This window comes from Schistosoma mansoni, chromosome 2, assembly GCF_000237925.1.
Source record: "Schistosoma mansoni strain Puerto Rico chromosome 2, complete genome".
Lineage (NCBI taxonomy): Eukaryota > Metazoa > Platyhelminthes > Trematoda > Strigeidida > Schistosomatidae > Schistosoma > Schistosoma mansoni.
In genome coordinates this window covers 10,661,480-10,674,374 of record NC_031496.1, presented here as the reverse complement: position 1 = coordinate 10,674,374, position 12,895 = coordinate 10,661,480, and the positions used below count along the sequence as shown (strand labels likewise).

The 12,895-nt window shown below is 37.0% G+C and overlaps 1 protein-coding gene across 1 annotated transcript; it reads right to left on the bottom strand.

Annotated features, from left to right (window-relative positions):
- Window positions 1–885: 885 nt before the first annotated feature.
- Smp_060860 (hypothetical protein) lies at window positions 886–6,168 on the bottom strand (the record flags this gene model as incomplete). The annotated part of the gene is made up of 6 exons (XM_018795646.1): window positions 6,014–6,168; window positions 5,742–5,981; window positions 5,560–5,709; window positions 5,416–5,523; window positions 5,016–5,386; window positions 886–1,957 (listed from the first exon to the last, which is right to left on the bottom strand). The coding sequence occupies exons 1-6, from the start codon at window positions 6,041–6,043 to the stop codon at window positions 886–888; spliced, it is 1,971 nt and encodes a 656-aa protein (XP_018649938.1). The 5' UTR covers window positions 6,044–6,168.
- Window positions 6,169–12,895: the final 6,727 nt, after the last annotated feature.

The following is a 12,895-nucleotide window of genomic DNA, read 5'->3' as shown; positions in this document are numbered from 1 at the left end:
AATGATGATCATAAATTTGATTTTATACACAATTGTCCATTGATATTTGGCTGTCAGTAAAAAAATTGTTCAAAGTTAATTAATTTACACATTATGTAATTTAACTTAAGTTCATAAATGAATTCTGATATTATCAGTAAACAACGCACCGCGTTGTGCTGATTGAGAAGAGACAAACTACTGAACAAAACACAGGGATACAAAGATAGTAAATTATGGTAAACATAAAATATTCAACGATTACTTCTGTTTCACTATCATAGTAAAATGCATATTATTCCACAATTAAATTAATTCATTGGTAAGAATTATCCCAAGAAGGATTAAATTATCTAAATACTGAACTAAAAATATAAAAGCAAAAAATAAGGAATCACAAACTTTTGCTAAGTAAATACAGTCAGTAAATACAGTGAACCATTCATTCAATAAACAAAAGAGAATGAATAAACTGGAAACAAAATTAGATAGATCAATAGTAATAATGATAATACTTATATCAGCAGTACCTGCACACTGTAATAATTAATGAAAAACTAGAAATGGAAAATTGCACATTACTTCAGAATATTTATTGGGTTAATTATGTCACAAAAATATTAAAAAAATGTATACATATTTTTTATCCGAAACTGATAGTTAGATGTAAACATTTAAGACTTCTGACTAGAATTTTTGAAGACCGCATTACTTTGCTTACAATGACATTTAGATTATACAATAAGTAGTATGTATCCAGCTGTACACGTATTGACTAGTTTTATAAAAAAATATATACGTTGTAATTGTCATTCTTGTCGTTGATACTTAAAAACATAGAACTAGAAATGAATTCCTCTTAAAAAACACTAGAAATATATCTAAATATAGACAGAAAGTTCTAAATTATTTTCCATTTACACATACGTGCCCACCTCCCATGAGTGATACCGCTACAGTAAGTCCTGATTGACTATTCTGGATTGGATTTCGTGGTCTAACATTTGATGGTATAGGATTAGCAATAGAAGGATGAGAACGATGCAACGAATGAGTGGGAAAATGATGCCCACCAATGGAAGGATGTGAAGTATTATTTGGTGCTAAACTACTGTGTTGAGAGAATTGAACAGCAACTGAGGCAGGTTTAGACTGAAGTTGGATAAAAGGGGAAACAGGGCGAGGAGATGAGTGAGGATTGTGATGAAAATTGGCATGCTGAACATTCACAGACATAGGTTTACGTGACCCTCCACGTGTTGAATAAATGGAATTATTAACAGCTCTACCAGGGATAACCACAGTGTGATTCGGAGAAGAATATGCCGGTTGGTAAGGAGGACTTGATTGGTGAGAAGCTAGGTTTCTAGATTTAGCGGACTGTACAACAGCTGTATGAGACACTGAATTCGGTATAGGGCGATTATTTGTGCTTGGAAGGAAAGGTGGAGGACCGCTATGACTTCTTGAAGTATGGTTTAAGTGTCCCTGCATCCCAGGATAAGGGTAATGTAACTGCATAGGGGGTGGTGGTGGGGGTGGTGATGGTGTGGACGATCTAGAAGGTGGTGATGTAGTTGATGGAGGGACAACGGACAACTGACTGGTTGATTTGTCACCAACATTGCCAGAGGGAGATCTAGATGAACATTGTTCAACAACTGTTTGAGAAGAGCCAGAAGTAGTAGTTCCTATATGGTTTGAACTGTTAGAAATTTGAATCGATCCGGATGAGATTATATTAGAGGTGGGTGAAACGGAAGTAGGCATATCAGATGATCGTCTTTGAGGAGGATTCGGTTTGAATCTGATTGAAGAATTTGCAGTGACGGACTCAGGACTACTATAATTTTCAGTAGAAATCCATGGACCGTTAACCAATGAGACACTAACACCAACTGAATCTTCTGGAGGACGATTGGCTGTAGTATCCTTGGAATAAGATTCGGATACCAGTCTTTGATAATCTGCCTTAAGTCTGAAATACAAAGATACAGCAAAGAAAATATAAAAAACAGTAATATATTAGGAAATATGTACGAATATTTGGGAATAAAGTTTTTAATATACCACGACACTCCTTTTTTTGTCCAAATAATTCACACAGAGAAGCAACATAGTCACATTCATAAAAAGACGTGACATTTTCATTAAATAATCAGTTGTAATGTGGAATAAGCGCATATTAGCAGATGAAACATTCAAGACCTGCAAGTTATTTTACAAATTCTATTAACTAATATCATCCGTATAAAACATGAAACGGTAGAAAGGTTCGTATTACGAGACGTCTACGTGAATCCCAGAAGTAACCAAAACATAATTAATGACCATCCTACTATAATTCATGTTCTGTTACTAAACTTATAAAAACAAAAGTTCGAAGTCCTGAAGTACTAAGAAAAATCTGACAGTTTTGTTTTATCTATGGCGATGTTGTACTTCCCGAAAACTCAGAAAATTCCAATGTCCCAATAAAAATTCTGAAATAACTGTATTTTATCGCACAATGACTATAAAAAGTTCTTATATAAAGCTCCAATACCTACGATGTAAATGCGGCTCAAATGAATTACGTAAAATATGTTCGAGTAACTGAAATTAATACTTTTAGATAATTTTATCCAATAAATAACATTGTTAACAGTATCCAAATACATTTTATGACTTAAGCATTATTCAAAATAAAGAAAATACTATTTAAGTAGCAGAGATCGAAAACAGGAATATCGTATAATCTCGTCATGATGAGGCCAGATTAAAGCCATAAAAAAACTGCTAGCGACAAAGAGTCGTATATTTGACATTTTAGTCAGGCTAACCTTGTGGTGATACTAAAGGTAAATTAGGCTGGCATATCTCACTGTCGCCACATGAATGTTGAATTAACCAGTAACTTCTTGAGAGCAAGTATACAACCGTTTTGATGTCCGAACACTTAATTATTCGCAATGCTTAACCAAAATGATAAGTTGAGATGAAAGAAATTACTCCAAAAAGATGAGTCTACTTCTACTCCGGGATAAGGGTATTTAAGGGTGGACAGTATCTCAATGTTTGTGAGCTGAGTTTGCATTTATTGAAACCCGAAAAATGATCTTTCATGTGATGTTAAGTCAAACAACTACACTCTCATAGGAATTTGTTAAGCCCCAACTCTTAAACAATGATCACATTCGTTTGCCATAAACCATGTAAGATGAGTTTTACTAAAAAACTATACCCCGACCAAACAATACCACGATTTATTTGTCGTACTTTTAGTATGACCAGCAAGCAGATAAACAAAGATCACTTAAGCAAATGAGTATTTAACTGGCTTTATCCAGAAAGTAAACCACTGAACGAGAAAAGACAAATAATAATCGTTGGATAGCAGATTAGAAATATTCTTTACTAAATTTTATTGAAGCAGACGAGTAGCTCCGATGGCTTTAAGCGAGAGATACCTTGTCGTGCTTAAATTGTGTTTGTGATGCTTGTGAAAAAACGGTACTGAATAACCTAATTCACCGAAACATAATTTACTGTAAAGCTGGTTCTTTGAGTGCTGTCCAATACTTTAAAGTGATGACCACCAACTATCTTGACAGTATTGTCAGCGTCGGTGGGTTGTTGGTTGATGAAATATTGACATGGAGTTCGGTGGGACAATCAAGTAGAGACGAAGGATAGTAGTAGTTAAGCATAGAAAATCAACTGAACTGAATATCCATCCATTTACTCAGGTGGCCAAGACATGTGTTACATACGCCTCTTAAGATGCGTAACGGTGATCGGAGTAGGTTGGAATAAAATCCGCGAATAGTGGCATCAGGTCAAAAAGTTACTATCTTATGGTTCAAACTACTTAGGAAGATGTAGACTACGTAGTCATGGTCCATGAAACAATCGTGACCAAGGACTGGAGAGTTTAAGTGATGTGGTTTGAAATTGATTGCAGTGGTAAAGGGGTAATCATCCCCTACTTTCTAACAGAAATGGAGTTTCCACAATCGGTCATAACTTTTTATTCTATGAATTGATTTTCTGTTCGTTTATCTTCCATCATGGGTACTATTATTCAGATGCCTACGGTATTCACTTTGTAAAATTTACCTTACTATATTAAGGCGGGGCAAACAAAACTGATGGACGCTTGTGCAATTCACATTACTTCTAAGTACAAAACGACTCCTTCCTGGATTTTGCCTCCGAACGCCCTGGTACGGCCGAGGGTGAGGAGAGTCCGCTTTCCCTATCGAAATGCTCTCACATAGCCACACGTGTACAGTCACTACCAAACAAGTTCTACTCACTGCCTGTTGTTTATGAAATCGAGAGGACGAAAAGCGAATGTCTAGCGCTTTAATCTGGTCAGTGAATATAGAGGGTCCACCTAGGGAAGTTAGAAAACCCTGATTCCAAACTAATGGTGAAGATGAACTCCAGGGTTCTGAGGGAACATATGGCGTATGAACCAGTTGTCGGTCACCGACTACTATGGAACTTTATCTACGTTGCTCTACTGCCTTGTGGATCAGACCTTTAGGTCGAAGGTTCCCAGTGTGGCACACGAGTAGTATCACATCGCACACACAAATCAAGGGACTTGTGTAGAGTATATGTATTCTGTGCCTCTTTGTACCAATATTTATGTGTTCAAGCAATAATAATAATAATAATGATAATAACAATAATAATAATAATAATACCTTCCCGAGCAGTCAAAACTGATTAAATCCCCAAGAGCTTGAGTGCAATTGTTGCTGTAATAATGATAGGCTTTACGCTTACTATTTTGCTTTTTCTACTCACAATGGAATAATATGACAAGTTCATACAGGTAAGGAAAAATATTTTCTACAAACCGAGTTCATACAGTCCCTTCTCTAAGAACATGACTGGTATATTGACGAGATGTAAAACAAGCAATAAATCTTACAAAAGTAAAACGACACTAGATGATACATCATTTTTGAAAACTCAAAGAATACAAAACGTATCACAAAATTATAAGATAACATATAGTTTGTCAGAACTAAAGACTAAATTACCTTTCAAAACTACACTCAATCGCTTTACGATTCTCCGTTTCCTCGGCCAGCTTTTGTCGTAACAACTCACACTGACGGCTACAGCACACGTTATTATCTGAACCAACTGTTTCAGTCATCTTGTTATCAGAGTTGTTACATTCTGAACTAAGTGATTTCGTATTGAGGCTATTCTGTTGCAATGATAGCTCCAGCTCAATCACACGTTTCTGCTCGTTAGCAAGTTCATTAGAAAGACGTTTGCGCTCTTTTATGAGAGTAACAGCAGCAAACTTCTGCTTATTACATAGAACATTTTGTTCCCTCCAACTGAGAATTACACGCCTCAAGTCACGGGTAAGCTTTTTGTTCTGCAGTTTTTCATACTCAACCTGAAAATTAAGCAAAAAACCGGAAGTACCTCTGACTTAAGTCTCTCACGTTCCTTTTCAAGCATAACTAAGACGTCGTCACCTTGAGCAGCATCTCTTTCGTGTTTTCGACGTTCCTCCTCTAACTCTTCACACGCCTGTAAAACAATTACGGATGTAAACATATGACTTACCTTGACATATCTTTTCTCCATGAGGACTAGTTGGTCTCGCATTTTGTTCTGAGCATACCTTTGAGATGATATGAGATTCTCTAGCTGTAATAACTGGCTATCATACAATGGCTTTAAAGCAGATTCACTATCGCATAGAGGTGAGCACAGCTAAGAATGAAGGCAGTACAAACCAAACTTACTGAATCTCTTCGTAATGCTTGAAAAGGATCCTTTAAGTCTCTGACACTCTGTTGGTCGTTTACCACGATACCATATTTAGCCCTTAGATTGGCCGTATTTACATGTTCAGACTGAAAGTAATTCACTGAAAAACAACCCACCCTTAGAGCACCAAGTGCTATGTCTCTTGCTTCCAGCTCCCCTTCCAGGTAAGCAAACAGTCGGATTAAATCATCTTTACCTAAGTCATCCACAGATTTCTACAGCATAACTAGACCTGTACAAAACTCACTTCGTTAAAATCATTCCTGACTTCAGTCATACTTTGCACGACAAAATGACGAGTTTCAGCTAACTTAACCAGCTATGAGCATACAAACTGATCATAATATAGCTAGCACTGTAAAAATCATAAGTCAGTCCAACCGACCTAAGCGCGCGCAACCATATATTGACCGTTTGAAAGAATAAAACGGTTTTCAGTTTGAAGCAATCAAAAAGCTTTAAGTCATTATGGAAGAAACATTGGTACACTGTTCTGAACATCTCTTTGTTTCTTGTTCCAAAAGACAATCGATCCAACTAATAAGCGACACAGTGACGAAGAAAGTCAATAATTTTCATCTGGTAAAATAAAATACCTTCCTTATTTTCTTGGCATTGTATAACCATTCATGTTTTCATCAAATAAGTGTAATTTTTGTGCATGAACTCTGAATGCCATCCGCTTTCACCATGTCAGTTTATTGCTATACTGCGTGGTAAATGTAGTTCTACATCTGTCATTATCAATTGCTCCTTAATAAACCCCGAAAGTTGATTATATAGTATAGCAGTTCTGTATGCGTTTTAGGCCCAGTTAACATTGGTGTGAAAATCAATCTTTCTCACTCTCAAGCACTGTGTAATTTATATTTTCTGTCATATCATAGACTCAGAGCATCCAGCAGAACATTGACCCATTGATTGATGTCCAATTTATGGTGTTCACCCAAACGAACATTCCCCAAAGCTACATTCTTTCATATAACCTATTATTATTTAATCATTAATTGCCATTGATGTTTGTCTTTTTGGGGTATTTCTCCCAATTTTGCCTTTGTGTCCAACTATTGTTTTTTGAACATTAATATTTTTAATCAAATCGCCTAGTTGTACGAAAACAAGTGTAGAAAAATGTATATTCATTTACCGTAGGGTTACTAACAGTTTCAGGGACCGACAAAAGCTGCTAGTTAGACATAGGGTTAGCGACCCCACCTCGTGAAAAAGAAACTAGATATAAAATCGACAACTAGGGTAAACCAATTAATCCTACTAAACCCGACACTGAGATTTGAAAAATCTTCATGTAGAAAGTTCACAACAACTCATGGTTGGAGCTGAGATTCTTCCGAAGTACTGAGGCAGGTGTTACTTCTAAACCAAAGTAATATAAAATGTCCTGACAATATGGGAGGACAGGAGGTTCGTCCAAATATGATGGAAGCGAGAAGATAAAACTTGAATGTGCTTGAAATCAGTGAAATCTGTGGCAGTCAACAAACCCCCAAAACAAATAGCTTCGTATGTCTGGCAGCACCATTTTATGAAGGGGGCTCGGTCGAGCATCCGAATCACTCTACATTCAGTACGCTGTGTTGTGGATCTGTAACCGCTTAAGTTGGATGGTTAAGAGTTACCCGAAAACATAATGAAACTGTAACAGAAATAATCGAGGAATTCAACTTCCAGCGGGTTCATAAGATTTTTAACTTTTAAGACACATTCTGTTTTAAAACACTTTAATTTCCTAGATGTTTACAACTAGTCTATTTCCTTGTAGATTACGAGTACATTCTGAGATACCAAACATTTATGTGAAACCGAACATTTATTACTCCGAAATGTACACTTCCTTTTAGTGCCTGATTTTTTACGAGAGCAGTGAACTGACTTCCTTTCATTTTATAAATTGATCATACCTACATCCACATGGGAGTAGATTCTAGGATGTGGCTGATGCAATAGTCTAAACTACTTAGACTTAGCCGAAAACCTCCCGTCAAGATCAATACGAAATGCGTAGAGTTTTTATTTACCTCCTTACTTTGTGTAGGCACATGCTTCCTATTATCTTGCCTTGAATGTTAAAAGGTTGATCCGTTATAATTAGGAATTCACCTGGTGGTAAGGAGAACCTATCACAATCACAGTGAAGTTTTCTCTGTCTTTATACAGCGACGGGCGGACACAGGGTTAACGATTAGTGAGTCCTTGTTTTGGACAAAATAATCCTTATATATATATACTCATTAGCAGTTTGATCTTCCGATAAACTAAAGTCACTAATTTTTATTTGATTTAAGTTTATGTCTTTTTATTTCATATTTTTGCCATTAGATTTGTTTTTACTCGTTTATATTGCACTTAAATGTTTCTTATATATCACTAAATGTCAGACTGAATCTAGAGTGAAAGCCAACAATATAAGTATAACTTGTCGCCTGTATAGATGAACATGGTTGCTGCTACGAATCACTGATTCTCAGAACTTGATCTCAGTGACCATGATTTGTGGTTTTCTGGACTTCGACACTACTTTAATAGTCACAATGTCCAATCTGAAGGAGTTTGATAATGAAATTCATGCTCTGTGCTTCCTCCTTTAGTTGTCAGAGAAGTTCTCCTTCGTCACAACCCTACACCATTATAAGACGTGAAGTGATGAGTCGTTAACATTAACCAGACAGCCAAAGAATCCAGAAGCTTTTCCAAGGGTGAGCATCGAGTAATAGGTCACTACCCCATTTCTTATAATAAGAATATATTTCCCCCAGGGCACATACACGCCATTATTACAGGCATAATCTACGAATCACAACATTAGTTTGCTTGCAGTAGACTTCCCAAGTAGGGTCAAAAAATAGATGGAATCAATAAAATTAAATAACAGTACACTCGTGCAGATGTCTCAGAGAGTTAATGAGTAGGTTTGACTCGTTCTTAAAATAATTTGCCAAAGTGGCATCGCGTCCACGTTACACATCAGATCCAAGCCTGATATGATTTTTTCAGAATTCTGGCCGTGCTAAATATTTATGAAATACAATTTTTGAGTTTATAGTTGCTATAAAGTAGATTTGTAGAGCTCTTGGTGTGAATTATGACCTTGAGAAAGCGCATACGTCAAGTTTGTTCCACTTATCAGAAACTCCATAGCTGTGCCCTCAGAGCCAAGATTCAGAAAAAAAACCAAGGAGCAGCAAGGCATTGGGATATGAGGGTTAAACAATGCTTAATATTTTGTAGTGGAATAGACAGAGGTATGATAAATTAGTAGATTAAATTCATACTAGCACTTGCTGCCAGAGTAAAATGTGATAAGAGCCTCCAGATGAGAGAAGTTAGTAATAAAGAACAATGGATTGTGATATCTAACAAGGCGTGGTAGGTTCGAATGATGGGAAGGAAGTCGATGTTAGAATATGGAAGACTGTTTATTAAATGTAAAAGTGCATCAAGAGAGTAAAGTGTTAAGGAAATTAATAACTCTATCTTTCATTGTCTGACATTTGTTCATCTGATACCAGCCACATAGTCCTAGCGTAAAAGTCTGAGTTCTCATGTTGTAGATTGTCTTAGTAGAACGGCTAATTCAGTATAAAATTGGAAACATGAGTCAGAATGGTGAGCACAGGAGAACAACCTCAATATCATTGATCGATTGACTCGTTCTCTATCATAAAGAGTCTGAAACAAACAAAATGTTCTGCCCCACAAACATGGGCGGATTGTAGTCGTCACCCTCACCATCAATGCTTACTAGTCAGTAACTCCACCCTCCCTCCTTTTGTAATGTTTGGCTAATTTAAGCTGATTTTTGGATATATATCATACCTCACATGATGCTCTTTGTTTCACATCCTATTGGAAAACATTATTTCCATAAGTAACATTTTACAAACTTATCAGGCAGCTACAAATTATGGGCTGTGAGTAAGGCGTCGATACAGTGCTTTAAATTACCATAGTATAAACTATAGGTTGTCGATCAAAGTTTGAGCATTAAGAAGGTTATAATGGAATACAGTTGTTCACCGAAGTAGGTGGAAAAGTATAGGAATATATTTGTTATAGATAAGGCAATGGGTGGTGAAATAATGTCAATGGTAAGTCAACATCGTGTACGGGAGAGTAGAAAGCTGATAAAGAAAAAACAAGAAGAAACTCACATCAACTTAGTGCTGATATAATTTTGTGCTATCCTAACCGGGTGATGGGTTGAAAACTCCATAGACGCAAGACCACTGGTAGTAAGCAGTGGATTGTGCTGTTCTCTTGACAACTTTTAAGGACAGTAGTGAGTGTCCCTTAGCGATCGACTATAGTTGAGCAGCATCGATAGGTTCAGTGAGTTACCAATCTATTTCAAGTAAAAAGTCAAGGAGGGATGAATACCTAACACGACTGCAAAGTAGGAAAGTAAGGTAAATTGAACTTGGAGTCCAATTTGGTCTATACATGTAGAGGGCCTATGATGTCTAGATGGGACGCAGATTTGTTCGATCATATTAGATCTGTGCAGGGGAAGACTTCATCAAGAAGTCTAACAAACGTATGCAATCCATCTGCCATGCGTATTTCAGAGGAAAGACTGTTCCATAATAATGCATACTTGATGAGGAAGAAGTTTTCCCGAGTTTTTATTCTGTATTTTTCAACTTTGACCGTATGTACTTTGTCTTTAAGGTCGTATCCATATGGGCCGTGGGTAAGAATAGTACTACGTGTGGAGTAGGTAAGGTTTTGAGGAGTTTGAAGCAGAGAATGAAATTCTACCCAAACCTTCTTTTCCAAAAGGGTTGTAGTCCTATGATTTGGATGGCATCTGGAATTATAGCCAATGAATGAGTCGGTCACAAGTATTTCGAAGGGTTAAATCCCGTTGTATTCGCTCTACCTTAAGTATATCGGATAGGCTTAAGTTGGAAAATGAGAAGGAAAAGTATTCAGCAATAGGTCTTACACATACCTTGTGAAGAATGAGTTGAAATTTATTTTGGAGGAAGTCAGGAAAAATGACGCGAAGCAATTTCCGCATTTTAGATGCTTTGGTGGAAATATGTTCGAAGAAATTAAGACTCTGTAAGTAATGCACCCTTAGGTCAGTCACTGATGTTTGTTTGGGCAGTGCATTCTTGCTAAGTGTTAGTTTAATTTAAGAGACGTGTCTCCCATATATAACCAGCGGCCTTTCGCTGTGTTGAGCTCCAACCAATTGTCTACCTTGTGGAGTTCATGCTGGATTGTTAGTATAGTACTAAGCACATCGCGAATGTTAGCGTTATAGTTGACTTTTAAGTCATCATCGTAAAGATAGGTCTTACCTATGTCAAAGTACCTGCATATATTATTGATGTAGATTGTAAAACGATATGGACTCAAGACACTACTTTCCACAGCACCACTGGATACTGGTCGAGGTGTAGATGTTGTAGAGTTAATTTTGGTTATTTGGTATCTGTTTGTAAGAAAAGACCTAATCCATTGAAATAAGGAGTTTGTAATCCCAACCGACTGAGGTCTGTTGATTAGGGGGTTATGGGGCGCCTTATCAAAAGCTTTCTTAATATCGAAGTATTGTTTAACTACTAGCTTCTCTTGGTCATGTATGCAGGTAACCTCGTTAAGTAAGTCTTCAGGCATGTACTGCAGGACCTTGATCTAATAAAGCTGTGTTGTGACGGGCCTATTAGATCTTCCCCTCAGTAGTTGATCAGACAGTTGACTTTGTATCACGTTTTCCATTATGCATGATCTAACAGTGGTGACATTCATAGGTCTGTGGTTTTTGGCCAGGTTTCTCGGTCCTGTTTTGCGTTTGCGGACAACATACGTTACCTTCCAAGATTCTGGATATGTACTTGCCTCTAAAGATAATATGGACATATTGAGTAGTGGCGTTTATATGTCCGGTCTTGACATTTTATAAAGAAGTGATGGGATGTCATCGGCACCAGAACTTGCATTCGGCTTAAGTGTTTCGTTGGTGATGTGTATACTACTATGATCAAGGTCAATGATACGAAGATAATTTTTGCTGATGCACTTGTTGCTGATATCTGAGACATGAAATGTATTCCCACTGTGGGAAAACCAATCATTTGACAGTCCACTTATGACGGCCTGGTCATAATACGTCACACCATCGTGCAGTGTGGAGTGAGTTTTGTGATCTGCGTTCTTTCTTATGCTTTTTTCAAGGAGAAGACATATGTTTTAGGATTTAGATGCAGTAGTGAGTGCAGTACATTTCTCTACATGTTTATGTTTGTTGTGGTGACTTTGCACTCCTTCAAGTAGAAAGTAAACTTGGTGCAGGGCACTGAAGTCTTTTGATATATAGTACATCCTTTTCAGTTTTCGCAGCTTAGACTAAGTCTTTTGATTGATATGGGGAGTGATTGTTACGCACCACGACCATCAGTTTTCCGGGTCTGATGTCTGTGAATTTCAGGAAGTGAGAGGACTTAGATCGTAAAAGAACCTATCCAGTTACGCCAGATGTTATGAAGGCCGACAACGAAACTCCTACTAAAGTATACTTTAGTGTCGGTCGACCTTGATTAGCAACCCACGGCACCGAAGAAAGACTTTGGAATTATGGTCCAGTTCGTTACTAATGCTGCTATAATAATTGACATAATTCTAAAATTGTGTATTTATCATGATGTGACTACTGATCTAAAAGATCTTATATGTAAGCCATATCATTGGCTATTCTGACTCGTCGTGTCGCAACAGTCCACAAGACAACATTTGGCGTTTCTAAAGAACACATTTAGGCTGGGAATAGATCAATTTATCTAATATGAATAAGAGACAAGTGATATAAATCGTGTTTAGAATGCTGAATTGGTTCCACTTCCTACCGAGTAATCCTATTACAAGCAAGCTAGACAATTGGCTAAAAACGAAGCCCACTCCATACCCTATAAAATCTAAAAACAAAACAAGAGTTCAAATAGCTTCGAAAAAAGGGAGACAGCCATTTGTATCGAAATGCTGTTTTCAGCACTTTATTTTATAATGATACATAATTCCATACTTCTTTCTAGACTACCTTCATTTATACAGTTCCTTATCCACTCATACCTTGTTCACACTTATTTTTCTTTAACAAATTAGTATG